Genomic DNA, 21,322 nt, shown 5'->3' with positions numbered 1-21,322 from the left:
TGTCAACAAAATATCTGCAGGTTATGGACTGTATTTTCACAGCTAAAAATTAAAAGCTTTCCAGTAGCCACTGGTGGGGGAAGTATGAGATCCTTTAGTTAGGGAAAATTAGAAATAAAGGCCTGTCTCTAACATAGGCCTGACTAAAAAATATACCTGGCACTCTTCTGCTGAGGTAAATAAAGTCTAATATCTGAAACCTTCACCACAAAACGGTGTAAAAAAGGTTAATAATCGTCAGACTCTTGTAGCCTTTTGTCTAATTGTTTGTTCTTTGGTGGTGTTTTTATTTGTAGATGTTATTTGGGAAACTAACTCCAGATCTGTGAATGGACTTTACTGATCAGGAAACTTTCCAAAAGATACGAGAAGAACAAAGAGCAACTCTTATCCCTGTGAATTGGATTTATTTGAAGTAATTAGAAAATATACTGAATGTTTTGTATTGTTTCTCTATTTAAACAAGTTTTTATTTAGTTGCATGTAAGTAAGTGAATGAATGTGTACTGTACATATGTAACCTTCAGAATTTTGTACCATCTTGTTACTAACAGTTGTATCTGGTGTTAATAAAAATGTATCTTTCAAGAACCATTAACCTTTGTATAATTAAAGCAGTAATAGTGTAAGTAATACAAAGCTTTGTAGATATATATCATGTGCTTTTTCTTATTCCAAACCAAACCCAGTTCTCATCTTAAACATAATACTGAAGGTGCAACTATAAGAACAAGCTGTGAACTCAAGTGGCATTTTATCATCTTATGAAATAGCTGTGTCTTACATGGTAGCAAATAGCTGCCTACTTCTACATCCAGCAGACACAGACATGATCATTCACTTGGAGTAGTGTTTGTGTCACCTGATGAATGTAGTCCAACATTCACTCTCTTTTAGCTCTGTTTTTTGGTCTCTACGAACTCCTGAGGTAAATATATGGCTCTTTAGCTGCTAAATGCTGCACTATGTTCACCGGTTAGTCTTTAGCTCTGTCTGTTGATGTTTGCTGCTGAGCAGGTAGTGTACAGTGGCTTTCAGCAGCTTTTTCGAGGGAAACAGCTTCCTGCTGCTCCTGGAACCACTGAGAGTGAACCAGAGAGGAAAACAAAACCAGGAGCTAAAAGAGGCTTTGTGGGGCCACAGCTACCAGAGAAACATGAATGTTACACTTTCAACCATTGTTATTATAGGAGGATTGATTTATGCAGTTTTAAGGATGTTTAAAACAGAATTGCCTAGCTTCTTAGGCTCATCTAATAGAGTTACACACTTACATGTTATAACTGCGTCTGACTCTGACAGACTGTAGCTGTGATTGTGACTCTAACCATGGGATGACAGAGTTTTGACCCTTGTTGTCACAGTACTTGTGCTGTAGCCATGGTTGTGCTTTCGTTATTATGATTCTGGCTGACACATTAGTTTATGATGGATGTAACATTAAGTACCTGTCGCACTTGTATGTATGTAGTGAATTGACATGGTTCTGCTGGCTGAGCATCATAGAAGAGCTACTGTATTACCAAACTCCTGTACTATATTACTATCTAATAGAGAGATAAGACTTCATTTATCGCATGCTTGGAAAATTCTCTTGTTACAACAGCAGAATAACAAGTAGCGGTAGAAAACAGAACAAGTAGAACAAATAGACAATAAAAAAACAAAACAAAATAAAATCAACAATAGTTAAAAAAGTTTCATGATAAAATCAGCTATAGAAAGCTATGTACATCAAATACAAAAGAGTATAAAAATATTCCTATGTGTGTATATACACACACACATATGTATATACATATATACATATGTATTTATATATATGTATATACATATATACATATGTATTTATATATATAGGATTTATTATTCATTATTATTATTATTTTATTTTATTTTATTTAACCATTCCCCCAGCCATAGTACCAATATTAACCGTGTGAATTGTCACATCATCTCTCCTGAGTGTTTAAGTCAAGCTGTATTATAGCTTAACTGCTCTCAGGTGAGAGCAAAAAGCAAGGTAATGCAAAAGACACACATATATAAAGTTATATATAGTTATAGTTATATCTAGTTATACAACATGACTCTAGGGTATGTGAAGTGAAGAACCCCACTCACCAAACATTCTGATGACTGAACTCTGGATCAGTGTCCTGAGAATGCCACAGGGACTCCAATCAGTTGCTCGGTCTTTCATTCAGTCAGGAGTTTGCTGTCAAATGTCTCCCTCCAGCGATCACATTATGTAAGGCAGCTGCCGTAAATCGATGTAAATAGTCGGAAAGAGTGTACTGATTTCCGGCAAATATGGTTTAGCACTTTTGGTGGCGCAGACTGAAAAGCAGCAACGACCAACGCTCAGAAATTTATTTTCTCATGTTTTAATTGAACGCTTATCATCGTCATCTAGAGAGTGACTGTCTGCTGTTTTCAGAACCGCATCTGTCCGTAGCAGTCGTCATGGAAACAGGTTTGTAGCCGATATTATAGCTGGTTGATTCGCTAATGTTAGCTTGCTAGCGTAAGTCCTGTGTGTAAAATTGAATATAAAATTTCAAATAACTTGTTATGTGACTGTAGACATTATTTGTGTAATTGATACTGACATTTGAATGTGGAAAGCACGATCCCTCATTGACATTTCAACAGCTTTTAGCTAAATTTGTCAATTTAAAAGGCGTTCACTCAGTATTCTTTGATGGAAAGCTAGCACAGCAGTGTTTAATCAAGTGCAGTTATTACATAAATCCTTTCAGTTGTTTATATTAATACATAATGTAACATGATGAAGAAGTCTTTCTTATATTTATTCTGAGCAGTTTGTTATAACATATCCATATTCTGTAGTCTGCTTTTAAGACTGTGATAAAGCAAATACATGTTTCACAACTGAAATGGAAGCAGGTTAACTGAACATTATTATTGTAAAAATGCTTAAAAAGTGCAGTCAAAATTGTTTCTCTAAATCTGCGTTGGCCAAAATTTCGTCACCTCTTTACATAGAACCGTATCCCTCTCATCATGTTGTCGCTGAACAGTATTTTACTGTTTAAATGTTGTTTGTGCTTTCTGGTCCAGAGGAGCAGGCCAGGAACCGTTTCCAGTCGGAGCTGGAGTTCGTCCAGTGTTTGGCCAACCCAAACTACCTAAACTGTAAGTGACAGCAAACAACAGCTGTGATATTTCTCATTTCTGTGTGGTTTGACTGTCGACAATTTTCTGTTGTGCTTATTGACTTAAAATGGAAGACTGTTACCAGCTTCAGAATGAAAGAACTCATCAGTCATTAAAAAATGTCTATGAGGTAAATTCAGATGTTTGGTGCAAAACTGAGCTGATGTCCAAAAGTATGTGGACACCCCAACCACAGTTCCAGTGAAGGAAAATTCATGCATGCAGTATTTTAGACAATATTGTGTTTCAAATGAAAACTTCAGCACCCACTAATATATTTTTTCTTAACGTTTTTTTTTTTTTTTACTTTTTATATTATTAAATTATATTTTTTCTCACTCTATTATTTGACTTATTCTGTTTCCCAAAAAGTATTCAAATTTAAATATGCTGCCTCTAAAAATACTAGAATCAGCCTTAAATGTATCCACCTTGTGTCCGTTTTTAACTTAACTCTAACTATGTCCCAAGACATTAATTCAGATAATGTGACCTCACTGATGGTCTTTTGGCTGAATGGGAACAAATCCTGAAATCCTGACTGATAATGCTGAGTTCTTATGTGTTTGTACCTCCAGTTTTGGCTCAGAGAGGTGTCTTGAGAGAGAGGCCCTTCATTAACTACTTGAAGTACCTGCTGTACTGGAAGGAGCCTGAATATGCAAAGTTCCTCAAGTAAGACAACACACACACACTGTAGTTTATATATATATATATATATATATATATATATATATATATATATATATATATATATGAATTTTGTCAGTACAGTCTGAGAAGGGTTTAGATAGGTGACTCCCAACAACCGCTTCTTGTCTCCTCTCTCTGCAGGTATCCTCACTGCCTGCACATGCTGGAGCTGCTGCAGTATGAACACTTCAGGAAGGAGCTGGTCAACGCTCAGTGTGCCAAATTCATCGACGAGCAGCAGCTGCTGCACTGGCAGCACTACTCCAGGAAACGCACCCGGCTGCAGCAGGCGCTGGCCGAGCAGCAGCAGCCCCAGCAGCAGCCACCGCCGCATGGGAACGCCACCGCCAAGTGATGATGTCACTGGAGGTGGGAGGAGGACTGTACATGGGAACATGTCGGATAGCTAAAGTGTGGATTATAGCCTGACTGTGTCTGGATTTTTGAGGCCAAGATTGATATACTGACAGTCAGTCATGTGGGACAATAAACTCTTCAGTGCTCTGTAGGGACAAACCACACCATGGAACGACACACTTTACATTTCTTCCTCTTGCCAAATTCTGCTACTTTCCTTTTTTAATAAAATATTTGACATTATAAGCATTTGTATTTGCTTTGATTTCAATTAATGTAATGACAAATTTAACATTTGCACCAAGCTGAACAGAAACTGCCTTAAACATCAGTGGCTTCCTGATTAGTGTCAACAGTATGAACATTTTATGGTCGAAAAAAAAAATCTTTTTCATAATAATTAGCTGTATTACAGAGACTAATAGTGCTTCATATTTTCATTTATGTATGTATTAAAGACCTGAAATAATAATTATTATTTATGTATATATATTTAAATATTTTTTACAGCACTTTTAATAACAACGTTACAAAGTGCTTTACAAAAGAAAAAAATAAAAGCGGATGTGGCAGATAAAATGACAAAAAGGCCAAGGACATCAGCACAGGAAGTACAGACAATAAAATTAACCGCTAGTAGAAATAATACACTACGTAATTTTTGGATCAACCGCAACAAATTAAACATTAGTGTTAGGATAATGACCAACAGGAGTGCTTTGATTTGTAAGATGTGCAGTTTTTGTCAAACTTTCAACTTACTAACTTAGCTACATTTTGAAGCTATATCGCTTTTACTTTGAAGGATTCCGATCGGAAAATGTCTTCGTTATAGTTGACGGAGCAGTCTGGACCCTGATTTACTCTCGTAAATGTACCTCTGTCGCCTTGCGTTACCTGCGACGGTATTGAAACGTTAGTCGTGCTCACCAACACATTGAGCACCTCAGCGTTGTTTCGTTGAGTTCTGCACTGAACGGAGGGACACCGGAACGGACGGAGAATACGGTACACTACGGTACAGTATTTTGAAGATGCCCGCTTTGTCACTTTTAGTCGAGCAACTATGTAGCAAGCTATAGCTACATCAACAAGTTTGCAGCCATTAACTATGGGCATGCGCAGTCTGTGACCTCAGGCACGGGTCGTAACTGTAAGCGATAATAACAAGTTCAAATCAAACTGAAGTTAGTTGGTTAGCCGATAACCAAGATAAACGCCTGGAATATGTTTTTAATTTCTGAATACACTCGGAACAAATCGTTTTTTGTTGATTTGTTTGGTTGTGCTCTCTTACACATCACTGGAAATCCACATTAAGTTGAGCTATAACGTTAATTTAACTTCAAACAAGCGTATTAAGCGAACAGCTTGTGTTTTCATGGCGTTCAGTGTCAGCGGGTCAAAGTCCAGACTTTTTCACACTGACTGGAACTGAAAGGTAAAGTGAGAAATCGACGTACATTTACTTAAGTAGAATAAAGTTGTTCTACTTCATATGAAGTTGTTCAAACTAGCATGATATAACTGACATGTAATTTATCAGTCACCGGGGTTGATTTCTCCAAAATGCGTATTTTTACTTTTGAAACACAAGACTTTTTCTAGTACAGGATCTGTGTACATCCTCCACCAAAGAAACTGGCTGGTGTTTTGTCTGTGGAGATTCTCCTTCATCCAGGTCATGGTACTTAGGTACATAGGTTTTTCCAAAAGGCAACTGGACTTGTTTGAGGTTTGAGAAGACTTTTCGCCTCTCATCCAAAAGGCTTCTTCAGTCGTAACTGACTTGCGGGAGGTCTCAGGTATTTATCCTCTTGCTGGGTCATGGAGCCGCCTAGCTATAATGTGAGTCATTAAGGTCACATGGGCCAAGGTGTTATTGGGTCAATAGACTACAATGTGTGGGTCCTGGTGTGAAGGGATGGGGTTTTTCTGCCTGGCCATCATATAATGCGTCAGGGTCACCTGGCTCTTGGTGTAAATGGCTGTTGAGCTGCCTGGTGAGGGGTCTGGGTACAACATTGTAAGTGGCAGAAGTGCTGTCTTAGGCCACCCCCTCAGTTCAGTGATGGCTTCTTGCACTCCTCTTTCAAACCATCTGTCTTCCCTGGCCAGAATACGTACATTATTGTCCTCAAAAGAGTGTCCCTTGTCCTTCAGATGTAGGTGGACTGCTGGGTCTTGACCCGAGGTGCTGGCTCTCCTGTGTTGTGCCATGCATTTGTAGAGCGGTTGTTTTGTTTCCCCAGTGTATAAGTCTGTGCACTCCTCGCTGCATTGCACTGCATGCACCACATTGCTCTGTTTGTGCATGGGTGTTTTGTCCTTAGGGTGGGCAATTTTCTGCCTCAGGGTGTTACTGGGCCTGAAATGCACAGGGGTGCTTCTGACAGTGTTTTGTCAGAAGCGATGTAATCACCTCAGTATCTCTTTCTGTGTCAGGTTGTGGATGATGCTGCAGCGGGTGGCGGTGGTTGGTGCCGGGGCGGCAGGACTCTGTACAGCCAGACACATCCTGTCTCACTTGAACATCTTCGCCCCTCCAGTGGTGTTTGAGCTCACTGGCAATGTTGGCGGCACCTGGTGCTATGATGAACGTGTTGGGACATACGACAACGGACGGCCAATTCACAGCAGTATGTACAGAGATCTCAGGTATGTAACATGCACTGGTGGAATGTAACTAAATACATTTCCTCAATTACTGTACTTAAATATAAATTTGAAGTACTTGTACGTTACTTGAGTCTTTTCTTTTTATGCTACATTCTCCTTCTAGTGCACTACACCTCCAAGGGAAATATTGAACCTTAACTTCACTACACTTATCTGACAGCTTTAGGTACTCATTACTTTACAAATTAAGGTTTTTGCACACAAAACATATGAAGAGTTCATAAAATATGTTGTTTTTGTTATAAACTACCCAATCGTTTATACAATTACAGCAGAATCAGTCGATTTACAGGCAACTGTTTTGATCATCGTTTAAGTCATTTTTCATGTATGAAGCATTTCATGGTTCAGAAATATGAAAACTTTGCTGCTTTTCCTGTGAATTATTTTAATAGTTGTAATATATATTTTTTAATAATTTTGAGGTTTGGACTGTTAGTTGGACAAAACAAGCATTGTGAAAATGTTTCTTTGGGGTTTTGCTAACGGTGACGACATTTCTCACTACTTTCCAAATTTTCATAAGCCAAACAATCAATCGATTAATCAGTAATTTGTTAGTATTTACATGTTCCTCTGAGTTATGTAGAAAATTCTAAAGTGGCCCAGACCTATCAGACAAGTCACATATAGACAGTATTCCTCCATGTGAGTGATTCTGATTCCCTGACCTTGTCCTGACAGGACCAACCTGCCTAAGGAGGTGATGATGTTCCCTGATTTCCCCTTTGACCCCCAACTGAACAGCTTCCTGCCCCATCAGGAAGTTCAGAGGTACCTGGAGAGATACTGCCAGAGCTACAACATCCGGCCTCACATCAGGGTGAGTCATGCTACTGCTGATCACCTGACTAATTTACATTTACAAGGAAAAGAATCTGGTGTTATTTCTAACTCATCAGTGAACGGGAGTGAAGGAAAAACCCTTTCAAACATCAAATATCTAAATAAATACTGAAGATGCAGAGTTGAAGGTGAAATGGGGATCTGTCTGTTCTCGATAGAGCTGGAATCACTGCAGTGATGGTGGTGGTGATGGCTCCCACAACATCTGATCAGGGATTCCTCTATACACTTGCACGGAAAAGAAAATATTACAAATGAACAAAGGATTAAATAATGAAAAAGTAATCAGGCTGTAGCATTTCAGTAATCTTCATGTGTCGCTGGACATAGGAATTTAGTATAATGCCATGCAAAACAGCCTGTAAAATTATTTTCAAACAAATCCATGATCCAAATTAAAGGTGAAGAGTTTGTATTTGAACCTTCTTTGTTCTTCACATGCACGCTGTTTTAGAGTGTCAATCATGAGTGGCAGTCTATGCAGCGAGTTGGGTAGGGTGGTTTAAGTCAAGGTGGTGAGGTGGCTGTGGCTCAGGAGCTAAAGTAGGGCGTCCACTAATCGGCAGTTCAGTTTCTTCTGGTCACACATACATTGTTCATGATGGTTATGTCAGCATCAGTGTGTCTGAATGGATGGGTAAGTGGCAGAATGTAAATTTTACTGTTCATTGAAACTATGAATGGAAACCTGTGATTTCACATGAGATGAAATTTGAAACAATATTGACAATCAATTATCATTTAATTAAGTTTTCAAGCAAAGATAATCGACATTGTTTTGGTCCAGTGTCTCAGTTTTTGATATTTCTTGCTTTTCTTTGTCATGTGTGATAAAAGAACTGAAATATTGTTGGGTTTGGGACTATTAGTTAAACAAAGGAGGAGATTTGAAAAATGCAGCCTTGCACTTTGTGAAATTATAAAGTACATTTTACACTATTTTCTGACATTTTATGCACCAAATGATTGATCCATTAATCCAGAAAACAATACAGAGACCTTCAGGAAGACTAATCAATAGTGAAAATAATGCTTAGGTTCAGCCTTTTTCCTCACTCTTCTTTCTCTTTCTTTCTCTGTGTGTGTCAGTTCAACACAGCGGTGGAAAAAGTGAAGCCTGTTGTCTTGACGACCGAGGGCGAGGAGGCGAGGACAACATGGGAGGTGACCTCGTCTGATTCATCAGGTTATGAGAAAACAGAGACCTTCGACACAGTCTTCGTCTGCTCAGGGTAAGGTACCACAGTCAGATTATTCATTTACTCGTGTTCATCTTGCATTTATCAAATGAGTATTCTTACACTTTGCTTCAAACCATATGCGTTTTTAGGTCATTACCTACTTTTGCCACTTGGGGTCACCAAAATGCTGCATTTACCAATTTAATTGTGTTTATTTGGATGATCTCATGTTTGACTTTTGTTTGTTTTAAAGGCACTACTCCGACCCTCACATCCCAGACATACCTGGGATTGAGAACTTTAAAGGTACAGTCCACACTAACATGAATGATTTTAATAAATTGACATGGTGCATTCTGTAAATTTAAACCTGAACACAAAATGTAGAATTAATTACAACTGCATAAAGTTGGATAATGTTACATACACAGTATCATTCAACATCATTTTACTATAATTTTAAATGGATAGTCCTCTGTAAAATCAAATTGTTTGATAACAAATTTGCCAGAAGATCCTCATCTGGTTTAACTTAGCTTCGCATATATTTATTTTCTACACATATATTAACTAACAAGATACAAAATGTAAATTCAACAGCTTTTGAGCTTAGCTAGCAGTTTCTCTATGCTTCCAGTCTTTTGGCTAAGCTTGGTGAACATTTTCTGGACTCTGTCCTCGAGATGAAACTGATGTCTGTCCTCTCTCTGTATGTAGGAAAGGTGCTCCACAGTCATGCGTACAGGTATGCAGAGCCATTCTCAGGTCAGTCAGTGGTGGTTCTGGGAGCCAAAGCTTCAGGATTGGACATTTCCATTGAACTGGCCAAAGTTGGTGCCCAGGTAACAAATATCACACTGCAGCTCTTCTTCATACACAATGACTTGAATATAATTTCGTTACAACTGTGTTTAATGATTTTGTAAACTATAACAAATTGTCAGATTAAATGTGCAGCTTAATACAAATGCGATGACTGGTAAGCTCATCAGAGATGGTGCTGGTGGTAGTGTTTACTGTTTTGTGTTTAGACCATCTCCCCAGTTTCGTCTGACACTATCTCACACATTTTCTGTGCATTTCTCAAAACACCAAATTCTTCTCTGAATTTCTGCAATTGTGGCTTGTAAACCATCTAAATAAACCTTTCAAAGCACCTTAAGTAGAAATTCAGTAGAGATTCAACCTGCAACTTGCTCTTCATATTCCTCTTCTTGTGGCTTTTCTGTTTGTTAGCATGCTAATCATGATATACTGTACAGATACTGACAGACAAACAAGGCTTTTAAGATGGAATTGGTTCTTTAACAGAAAATGATGTTTTACTCACAGGGACATAGACAACCATCCTGGTTTTTAGAGAATACCTGAATCTCAATATAAGACCTTAATAGTACCAATTCAATTTGTCAGTGCTGTAGCGGCACCTGTTGGTGCCCCACCATCACATCTTTCAGACTTGCTACGAGTTCACATGTGCAGATGTCATTTTAAGTTGGTTTCAAGTGTACAAAGTGTTCAAGAATGTTTTGATATGAAAAGATTTGGAAGCCAGTGAAGAAAATTGAAAACTGTCATTTCACTCTCTCTCTCTTTCTCTCTTTCCAGGTGACTCTGAGTCATGGTCGTCCTCGTTTCACCTTTCCTCTCCCCTCTGGGATTCAGCAGTCTAGTCCAATGGTGGCGGTCGAGGAGGACGGCCTCATTCGCTTCCAGGTTAATCAAGTCTCCGAACACTCTCATTGTCAATTCATTGTCTTGATGATATTACACCAAAAAATTAGAGGACCTGCTCACAGGTGCATTTTTTTATGCGACAGGCTAACTGTACAAGACATGTACGACAGTTTTGGTCCTTTGTACCTTCTGATTAGTAGAAAGTTGGTAATTCTCTTAAATGTGTCTCTTGTGTGTGCTGCTCAAAAAGAAATCTGTTTGTATGAGTGGTTCTTGCACGAGGGCCAGTCTTTGTTACACTCTGTAAAATCATTAAGATTTCTGTCTGGACAGGAATTAAATGATCAGTGCCAGTTTGATTGGTTGATGTCATAACTGTTTTAAATAATTTATCACCTGCAGCACATTGGAGACACTGTGGCCCACACTGTCAGTAAGGCCCACCTGCTTACTGTAAATAAAATTCAACACTGTTAAAACAAAAACTACCTGTTCCAGGATGGCTCTGTGGGTGCTGCTGACGTCCTGATGTTCTGCACCGGGTACAACTTCAGGTATCCATTCCTGGACGCGGCTCAGCTGGGTCTGGAGATCCAGGACCATTTGGTGTCTCCGTTGTACCACTTTCTGATGCCCCCAGCCTTCCCCTCGCTCATCTTCATTGGCATCTGCAAGATGATCTGCCCCTTTCCCAACTTCGACTGCCAGGTGAGCTGAAATGTCAACAGGTGGCCCAGGTCTCAGGAGCTCTTAGTTTAGACTAGGATCAAAAGTAATCCAAGATTTGTTACACAAGGTTTAACATTTTGTGATGGCGGGCCACAATTAATGTCGATTTCCAATCAGTGTCAATGGTGAATGTAGTCAATTGAAGCAAAAAAAAATTCTTTGCTCTGCTGCACGAGTCTGCATCAGATTGTACCAGCACCGTCAGTTGAAAGGAATTTATCCCCTCAGTTGACTACATTTATTATCAGTGCTGGACATCCACACGTGGCAGGAGGAGAGAAAGTGGTTTCACCAAAAACATGACAGAATGTCATCAGAAAATGCCTGTCATAATGATGATCACTTTGAATAGATACAATGCAGCTCAGAGTACTTTACATCAAGTTATGTGTATACAAAAAACTAGAACAGAAATAAACAATGTATAATAAGAAAATATGGAATATAAAAATAAATTAATAATAAAAGAGTCAAGGAAGCATTAAGAGGATGAGTTTTAAGATGTTTCTTGCAGAAGTTGCATGGTGGATATATTTAGGAAAGCTGGTCTATGATAAAATGAAATTAAATGAGGACATCACAGACTAATAAGGTCTAACAGCAGAACTGAGGTTTGGTTAAATCCAGTTGTATCTCTGCAGGTCCGATTTGCTTTGGCCGTATTGGACGGCTCAGTCACTTTACCATCTGCGACCCAGATGGAGGATGAGGTCCGGCGAAACCAGCAGGAAAAGGTGAAGCAAGGAGTCCAGCAGCACCACCTGCTGATTATGGAACAGCATCAGTGGGATTACTGCCAGATGCTGGCTCGCACCGCCGGCTTCCCGCCGCTGCCGCCAGTCATACGCAGCCTGTATGAAGAGGTGAGGCGGCAGCGACAAGTTGAGCCCGAAAACTATCGGAGAATCAACTATAGGTGGATCAGTGACACCCAGTGGGAGGTGATCAACTGATGAATTGATGGAGATGAAAAGTTAAACAGCAGGTGCAAAAAATCACAAAAACACCATGTGACACAATACAACAGCTTCATACAACTTGTTGATACACCTAAATCTGCTTTAAAAAAAAAAAATCTAGTTAAGTGTCTTATATTCAGTGTTTATGGAGGTCTTCTGTTTGCCAGTTGCAGCACTCAGCAGCACTCCAGACGTAATTACACACTGTCTTGAATTTTACATGAGCTCCACTGACATGAATGAATCACCAGCACTCCAACAGATGAAGTCATGTTTTTTAGCCACTCTAGCAGCATGGATCTCAGGATGATGGAAGTTGCTGGTCAGTCGGTTGGTCCACCACTCTAGCCCAGACTGAAATATGCCAACAACCCCTGGATGGATTGCTGTGGAATTTTGCATGAACATTCTTTGTTCCCAGATGATGAGTCCTGCTGGCTTTGATGATGACTTGTCCTCTTCCGCCACCATGAGGTTGAAATCTTTTGGTTCAGATAGAAATATCTTAACAGCTGTTGGATGGATTGACATGAAACCTGGATCAAACGTTCATGTTCTCTTCAGTATCAGTTGTGATAACTTTGGTGAACCTCTGACATTTAATTTAGAATTTAATTTACCCTTGATGGGAATTCACTGCATAGCTACAGAGCCTATGAACGTAGCTGCCATTCTCCTCTGCAAAAACGTAACTACATGTTGGGGCTGCAGCGGCTACGTGGAGCATGACTGGTCAACATGAAGCAAGTTGACGAAAGACTCTGTTATCCGCTGCTTTTCACCAATGCACAACTAGCAAAGACATCTTCCTGCAAACTGTCTGTCCACGATCATGCAAAGTCGACATGATTACTTCCGCGATTGATTGCACAGCGGTATGCTGTCACCTCGTGTCAGTTAAAAATGCAGTTTTAGTCTTGGTACTTTTCTCCTTAACTGTTGTTGATTGCATTTCTTGAACTTCATGATCACTCAATGGTTAAAATGTGTTCTGCCATTAAGTAAACAACTTGACCGTACTGGATCTGGATTCGGGCCAACACTTTACTGATTGTATAGATCTGTGCTGTTGGGTTGTAGATGTGTGTGAAGCCTCCATGTTTACAATTTGTTACTTTGCAGCAACATCCATATTTGAAACATTGTAGTCACCACAAGCTCTTTGGTTCTGCTGATATTGCGCTTCAGGTAATTGTTGTTGCACCATGTGATGAAGCTCTCTATTAGCCCTCTGTACTCCTCTGGAAAAATAGTCTCTAAGTGAAGACATCATGTTTTTTTCTGGAAATTGTTCACTGGAATTCAACAAGTCAATACAGTGATAAGTTCCATTTCACCAAAAATCCACTTCATACCTTTAACCTTTCCTCACCAAAGTCTTCACTACATATAAGAGTCTGGATGTTGATGTAAACTGTAACTTGACTGGTTGGCAGAGGCAAATAAATGCAAGACGATAAATTATGTTCAGGTCATGAAAAAAAGAGTAAAAATAGAGACTAATAATAAATTAAGTGTCAGACGCCCAGCAGTGATCTCAATGTTCAGTTTATTAATCATTTCTGGGCCTGAACGGATCTACATGTTAACCATGAACGAGGCCGAGGACACAGAGAGCTGATGTCAACGACAGACTTTAATCCAGATATTGTGCCACAAAACGTCAAAATACACAAGTCAAAAATATGAGGTCTGACTTCACGGACTGACCTGAGCTCAAAAACAACAACAACATCACATGAAGCAGGAACGTGCAGAGTGTTGCTCTTTGATGGAGGTGCAGGTCAGCAACATGGCTGCCATTCAGCGTTTTACATGGTATTGAGTATCACCTTATCTTAAGAATCCCATTTATTTAGTACACATTCCAGGATTAAGTGAAGGTGTGTCCTAACGAACATGAGAAAATAATGATGAAGTCAGCAACCTGTTAAAACTCAACAGAACAGTTAGAGTTTATGTCACGGAGTCAAAGGTCAACTTTCTAGTTTCTGGCTAACGGCAGGATAGGGTGCATATTACAAACTTTGAGTAAGTCTTTAAAATGGGTGTCATTTGCCTTTAAGCCTTTCATATCACAATTTCATGTGGACAAAAGTGAGCCTTTATTTCATTTCTTTTGCCACAGAGCATCTTATGTGAAGATAAATAAAAAACATTCACAGGTTCCAGCTTCTAAAATCTGACAATTTTCTGCCTTCCATGTCTTTTATCATTACAAACTAAATATCTTTGGGTTTTTGGACTGTTGGTTGGGAAAACAACATTTGATTGCATCTCGTTGTACTGTTGGAGCATTCTCCACCAGATTTTGACAATTAATTTTATATGAAAGATTATGAATTTAAGAAAAAAAAAAGGATTGATTAACTGATCAAAATAATTGGTAATTTTATAGTAACAGAAAATGACACATGTAATCAAGACTTTGATAAACTGTTGCTTCATAACATCATTGCCAATTAAACATCACAAAGAGAGCAAAATGTCTATATATTTAAGATTTATTACTTTTTTTATGTTATTTTGTGAACAGCTGCTTCAGTTCTGTTGCACTTTACATTGTCGGGCCATAATGTCCATGAAAGGACACTCAGAAATCAACCATATTTAGTCTGCATACTGTCTGATTTGAATATACTGCATTTGGCCACGTTTCCAGTATGAATTGAACACATTATTCAAATCCTGTAGTAGTTTGACTGCTACAGCCAAAGCCACGAGTATATCCATGTATCTCAGTCCAGAACCGAAATAAAAGCATGTTAAATGTAATTGTGTAATTGTGTGTAAGGAGGACAAATGATGGTAATAATGCTTTCAATTTCAGGAAATTAATTTATTGAAGGGCACAATTTTAGTCTTCTGAGGACATGAAGAGAATGAGTGGACAAATTACTGACTTAAAAGGACAAAAATGTAATTGGAGTTATTTAGTGAATTAGTCATTTGAGAGTAGTTGATTGAAATAAACGCCCCCCTCTGACAATCCACACATTTCTGATTCAGGAATTACTGTTTAATATTCACAGAGTTATGAGGTCTTGCTAAACAGGATGTCTACAGTTAGTTTTATATGATAGCTCAGTGTGTCTGTTTGACTTGACTCAATCAGTCAAAAACTGTCAAGTGATTAAATCTGCCATCACATGTCTGTATATACATTTTCTAATTTCTGACAAAGCCGGAAATTCAGGAAAAGTTGGCCTATCGATAAAAGCAAAATGTGACAGTGCAAGGGCGTTAAACTCATCAGATCTGTGTGGAGCGATGAGGAGACTGTAACCTTCCTCACATTAATGAAACAGAAATGTCTTTTCCATCATGTTTTCTACATGGTTTTCCATTGTTTGTGCTTTGACTGGAGCTCTTTTAAAGACACCGTCAACCATAAACCAATTCCTAATATTCACATAACAGTAGCGGATGGAAACATGATTTAATTCACATTTTCTTTCTGCCAATTTCCTGAACAAATTCTTGCTAAAATTCATTTATTTGCTCTTAATCTGGTCAGAACATTCAGCACTACTGGACAGTTTTCTGTTGAACTACTGGATCTCTTCTTGGTGCAGTCTGTTTTAAAGAAACCAGCATTAAAACCTTCTAAAAGATGACCCTGGAAGACTTGGACTCATTTTCTATGTGCACCTCCCTTTCAACCCTCTCAGCCACCTCCTGGTCATCCTCTCCCATTCCCTCTTTTTTCAGGATTTTCAGTGGCCACCAGAGAGAGCCGCTTCGGCGGTCTCTGCGGACAGTATGTTCTGCCGGCCAGCAGCAAGGGGCGCCCTTATCCCCCGTCAGGAAGTAGAGGAGAGCGTTGAGCCAGGCGTTGCAGGAGGCCAGTGGCCGGGTGACCTTGTAGCAGATGGAGACAGTCTTCATGACGTTGCAGCCACCGAGCTGCCCACGCCGCAGGAGCAGGAACAGCGTCCGGGTCACATGGAATGGCAGGAAACAGAGCGCAAACAGCAGTGTGATGGTTACAATGGTTTTAATGGATTTCCGTCGCCGCCGAATATAGTGCGAATACTGTGATCCAGAAATTGAGACTGAGGTTCTCTCCCGCTCTCTAACTCCATCTGTGGCCCCGTCTCCCACTGGACCATCCTCCCCACCCTCTATCGAACTAGGAGGGGAACGCAGAGTCTGAAATATCGTCCTGACCACCTGAGAGTAGCACCAGGCGATGATGACAAAGGGCACAAAGAAGCCCAGCAGGTGGAGGACAATGCCATATGGGACGTAGTCAGCAAACTCTTTATCAATGGCATCATCCCAGCAGTTCATGTATCCCTCCTCATCCTCCAGCTGAGATCCAGTACTGTTCCCACCTTCCCTTGCTCCTCCGGGCTCAACGATCCCCCCGCCTCTGCGCCTGACGTATCCTGTCTGGGCGAACCTAAAGATGGGGCAGGTGAGAATGAAGACCACCACCCACACCAAAGCACAAGTCCCCTTAACCACCCGCTTGCTCTCCAGAGTGATGGTCCTCATCGGATGGCAGATCCCAAGGTATCTGTGGACGGAAAACCACGGGTGAGTCTGAATCCATCACTTTAATCTCATTTTCGTTTAAGTTTTAAAAACATTTTGGGACGTTGAGTCTCAGGTGCTCAGATGAGAGTTTTAAAACAATTTCTAGTAGAGACCCGTTGCTATTCGTATCTTTATTTAAAGGCATTTGAACAAAATAAGGACCAAAATTGTTCACCAAAATTCTGGAGCTCAGTATTCTGCTCTCTACTACACATGCGTCTTACTATTGAAGATTTGAATTATTTTTCACAGTGGATGTTTTTCCAGCTTTTATCACACTGAGATACAATGTCTCCAGTGTTAAAAGGGAACTGTTATCCTCCTCAGGTGTCAGGCTTTCCTCTGTACATTTTTTAGTTAACATTTTCAAGTTGTGTCTCTGGCTCAGTTCACATCGCCAAGAAAGAATTTGTGTCTGCACCCACTCGTGTTTTTCCATAGATGCTTATGCAATGCATATTTTTTTTCAGAGAAGTTTTTTAGATTAATGTAAAAGCTGATGGACCAAAGTAAGAAGCAGTCTGGAATTACACTCATTTAAATCTTAATTTTCAGATTGATTGTTTTGTCACTAATGAGCTTCCATACCGATCGTAGGATTGTGTGATAGAGTGAGGAAACAGTCTTGTAGACCAGTGTTTCCCAATCCTGGTCCTGGAGTACCACTGCCCTGCATGTTTTAGATGTTTCCGTGCTCCAACACACCTGATTCAAATGCTCAGCTCGTTACTGGGCTCTGCTGAGGCCTGATAACGAGCCATTCATTTGAATCAGGTGTGCTGGAGCAGGGATACATCTAAAACATGCAGGGCAGTGGTACTCCAGGACCGGGATTGGAAAACACTGTTGTAGACAGTTTGGCAAATTAAGGGGGGTTGAACCTAAACCTGACTCATTCATCCCTGAAACCCATTAGCTAATTTGGCCATTTTCCAAACATTTCACCAGCTCCTGATTGGCTCAAGGTCAGGAAAATCAGCTCGCTTGCTAATGTGTGTCGTAGTGCCATTTTCCTGTAAGAAAATTAATGTTCAAATAGCACATGTAAGGAGTTGAATTACCTTGAATGACTTTTTTGACTCAAGAATTTTTTTTAAAAGTTGAGGTATCACACACAAAAAAAAATATTTTGGAAGCTGAAAGGTTGGATTGATACCAAACTGAATGCAGCCACTTGCAATGGAAACAGACTTAACAAATAAATCATGATGTTTCTGACACTAAAGGGACAACATTAACCCCTTGACGCCTGAATTTTTCTAGAATTATATTAAAAAATTAATTCTTTGTGTTTTTGCTTTCGAATTGATCCTAAATTAAGAGGAGTTTGTTAATTTTTCTGTAGCACATACAATAGATATAAATTTAGGTTTGATGCAAATTAGTGACAACAGGCGTTAATGCTTGCATTTAAGCATTAACGCCTGTGTCCTCTCTGCTCAACTACTAATATTCATGTAACTGTAGTGGATGGATTAGTGGACCAGTTTGCATTTTGTAGACTTTCTGTAAATTCAGTTACATTTGCACGAAATTTGTATGAAAACTGTTTTAAGCTAATATGTGCTAGAATGGAAAGCTGATAGATGTAGCTACAGTCAGTCAACAAAAGGTCACTTTACCCAACAAAGTAAATCCCCCAAAATGGATAAAGGTAAAACAAAGTAGCATCTTATTTTTCTGATTGAAATTTAACCACAAAGTCGAAAGTGTCAAAACTGAAAGCAAAGATCACATCAGAAGAATCAGCTAAGAGCACCTGTGGTAGTTTTATTTCTATTGGGCTGGTGTGTTTCCGGAGGGTCCTACCTGTGCACGGAAATGCAGGTGAGGAAGAAGATGGAGCAGTAGAGGTTGAAGTAGAAGAGGAAGCGGACAAGGCGACACATGAAGTCCCCAAACACCCAGCGGTCCCTCAGCACATAGCTCGCCACCAGGAAGGGCAGCGACAGACCATACATCAGATCGGTGGTGGCCAAGTTCACCATGTAGATCAGCGAGGTGTTCCAGCGTCGCCCGCCACCACTGGTACCACTGCCACCGCAGCAACCGCCATGGTGTCGGCAAGAGCGCAGCAGCACCACTGAGTTGAGGGTGAGGCTGAAAAGGAAGGTCAGCGAGTAGCAAACAGGCAGGAAGACATATTTGTAGGATTCATCAATGCTACAGGATGACGGAGGGAAAGACGAGGTTGGCAAGGTGCCAGAAGTGTTGGGATGGTTGCTTGCCGCCGCTGCTGCTCCCACCAAACCAACGTCTGGAGTGATTTGGGAGGCTTGGCTCAATCCCATGATGAAGGCTATTTCTGGCAGAGCAGGATCGGTTCAGGTTCCTCTGGCGTCATCTCAGCTCCTTCAAGTCTTCTCATTCACTGAGGTTTCCTTCATTTGTCCTTCCTCTGATCGATCTATTTATCTGTCTGTCTGTCTATCTATCTATCTAATCTTTGTCTCTATTCACCGTCGACTGACCCATGTCTCTGGGATATAGAGGGAGTTTCTGTGTCAAAGAGGGGAGAGAAAACACACTGTCATTAGTTTGGAAAAGCTCGTTCAGAATGTACCACCGGTGTTTTGCTGATGAAGACTGTGTTTCGCTCAATTAGCCCCTCAATCATTAACAAAGCTTTCCGGAAAACCTCTCTCTATTTGTGAAGCCTTTCTGTACAGCAGGTAGGTGGTCTGTTCCAGCTGTTGAGGTGTTTGGTTCAGGGTTTAAATGCAAGCCTGTGTCTTGTAAAAGCAGTGTCAAAAAATGTCACCACGACTGGTGCAGTTTGTGCTGAGATACGTTCAATGCTTTAACAAAACCGTCTTGCTTAGTATAAAGGGTTTTGCCATGCTACTTATTATTGTCGCTATCAAGCACAAACTGTTCCAGACTGTTAAGAATCAGCTTCAATTCATATTTATACCCTCCAGCAAAATCGTACTGGACAAATTGTGGACACATACAAAGACATGTATATTCAATACGGAGAAAGAACTGTGGTAGCAGACATAAAGAATATGTAATCAGGAAGTAGGATATGGCCATTGTACATTACATATGTTATGGGTTTAATTTTGAAACTTGAATTGCAGTTCATTTTTATGATTTAATCCATTAATGATCATGCCCAATAAAAAGAAATGTTTTTTTTTTTCAAACCACAAAAAAAAAAAAAAAACAACTGAATTTTCTTTCGGTCTGATGGTCAAAGTATTTAATGTGTCCAGTACTTTGATTTATGACCAAATACCTGCAAAACCAGCCTCAGCTGCTAGCATGGCTGTTGTCTCTTACATATTCAGTTTACTATCAAAGAAAATTGAGAAAAGAGGACAAATCCTCACATTGGGGGATCTAGAAACTAGAGGATGAATGTTAAAGGAGGGTTGAATCTAGGGCAACTGCACTTAGATGTGGATGCTTGAAAAGGTTTCTCCTCTCATCCAGCTTCCTCAGGTCAAACTGTTGGCTGTTGGAAAGTCTCAGGTATTTAACCTCTGTGGAGTTTTTACCAAGGTCATGGAGACCACCTGGTTCATTTGTGCTCCTGACTATTGTAACGGCAGTCGTTAGACGTTGGACTCACCTGAGGCCTGATGTAAACAACAGTTGTTGGGGTTGTCACAACTGAACTGTTGTTAAATCTCCTGGGAAGGGCTGAAAGGACAGCATTGTAGGTGGGGATATGTAGTGTAGCAGACTTTCTCCTCTATTGATGGAGGGTCTCTCTCCTTCTCCTGGTTTACTTTTCAAGTATCTACAACCAAGTCCAGTTGCCCCAGATGCAACATCCTTGGATAATCATGACCTGAATGACTGAGAATCCTCACAGATATAGAGAAAGATCTGCATTTCTGCTTTAAAAATGACTTAAACCAATTCTGAAAACTGTTGTCAATTATTTTTCTGTTGGTTGAGTAATCAATTATTCATACCTTTCAGCACTATTTTTGCACATTGATTAATATGTCACAGTTGAATCTGTGTCTTATTTGTTAACCTTATACAAAACATTGGAAATCTGTCCAGTTAGACCAGTTTGACGCATTTGAACTGTCAAGACTCAACTAAATCTGCTGCTTTCTGCCAATCAGGTGCCAGTATTTCACGTTCAGAAGATCAGTGTGATCTGGATCGAAGTGAGTTTGGTCTTACCTTCAGCTGTCCTCCTTGTTCTGATTGTCCTCTTGGTCTCATCAGGTCTCGTTGGTGGATTTGTGGCTCTGAAGTGTCTGTTTCAGGGCCGAAGGGTCTCTCAGGGTTTCTCCTCTGACCTTCAGCTTCTCTGTAAATAATTGATTAGCGTTCATTCAGTCAGAACTGCAGGAATGAAACCCTATACAAGGACTGCAGAGGAAGAGGAGGAGGCGCTCACAGTGCAGCTCTGAGCTGTTCGCTTTTAATAGGACACACCAACTCTTTTTAGCAACTGAGGATAGAAAAATGTAAAAATATACCGTAAAGAGTTGAAGGCTTTGCTCGTGAGCT

General features: G+C 40.0%; 3 protein-coding genes across 6 annotated transcripts; 2 read left to right on the top strand and 1 right to left on the bottom strand.

Annotated features, from left to right (window-relative positions):
* The first annotated feature begins 2,417 nt into the window (after window positions 1–2,417).
* med31 (mediator complex subunit 31) lies at window positions 2,418–4,492 on the top strand. Its single transcript, XM_041951624.1, has 4 exons — window positions 2,418–2,476; window positions 3,085–3,159; window positions 3,759–3,855; window positions 4,015–4,492. The coding sequence occupies exons 1-4, from the start codon at window positions 2,467–2,469 to the stop codon at window positions 4,226–4,228; spliced, it is 396 nt and encodes a 131-aa protein (XP_041807558.1). The 5' UTR covers window positions 2,418–2,466; the 3' UTR covers window positions 4,229–4,492.
* A 624-nt stretch (window positions 4,493–5,116) lies between these two features.
* LOC121616780 (flavin-containing monooxygenase FMO GS-OX4) lies at window positions 5,117–15,806 on the top strand. Of its 4 annotated transcripts, none has more exons than XM_041951585.1 (9): window positions 5,117–5,238; window positions 6,676–6,888; window positions 7,594–7,732; window positions 8,845–8,987; window positions 9,190–9,242; window positions 9,654–9,778; window positions 10,545–10,652; window positions 11,112–11,321; window positions 11,984–15,806. In XM_041951585.1, the coding sequence occupies exons 2-9, from the start codon at window positions 6,683–6,685 to the stop codon at window positions 12,293–12,295; spliced, it is 1,296 nt and encodes a 431-aa protein (XP_041807519.1). In that variant the 5' UTR covers window positions 5,117–5,238; window positions 6,676–6,682; the 3' UTR covers window positions 12,296–15,806. The 4 variants fall into 4 exon arrangements, with proteins under 4 accessions (XP_041807519.1, XP_041807518.1, XP_041807517.1 ...); XM_041951584.1 differs by having other exon boundaries at window positions 5,117–5,248; XM_041951583.1 differs by having other exon boundaries at window positions 5,118–5,238; window positions 5,999–6,888.
* A 101-nt stretch (window positions 15,807–15,907) lies between these two features.
* On the bottom strand, window positions 15,908–19,134 carry LOC121616781 (P2Y purinoceptor 3). The gene is made up of 2 exons (XM_041951586.1): window positions 18,653–19,134; window positions 15,908–16,823 (listed from the first exon to the last, which is right to left on the bottom strand). The coding sequence occupies exons 1-2, from the start codon at window positions 19,132–19,134 to the stop codon at window positions 15,908–15,910; spliced, it is 1,398 nt and encodes a 465-aa protein (XP_041807520.1).
* Window positions 19,135–21,322: the final 2,188 nt, after the last annotated feature.

This window comes from Chelmon rostratus, chromosome 14 (assembly GCF_017976325.1).
Source record: "Chelmon rostratus isolate fCheRos1 chromosome 14, fCheRos1.pri, whole genome shotgun sequence".
Lineage (NCBI taxonomy): Eukaryota > Metazoa > Chordata > Actinopteri > Chaetodontiformes > Chaetodontidae > Chelmon > Chelmon rostratus.
The sequence above is the reverse complement of the archived record's forward strand: the minus strand, read 5'-3'. Positions and strand labels throughout refer to the sequence as shown.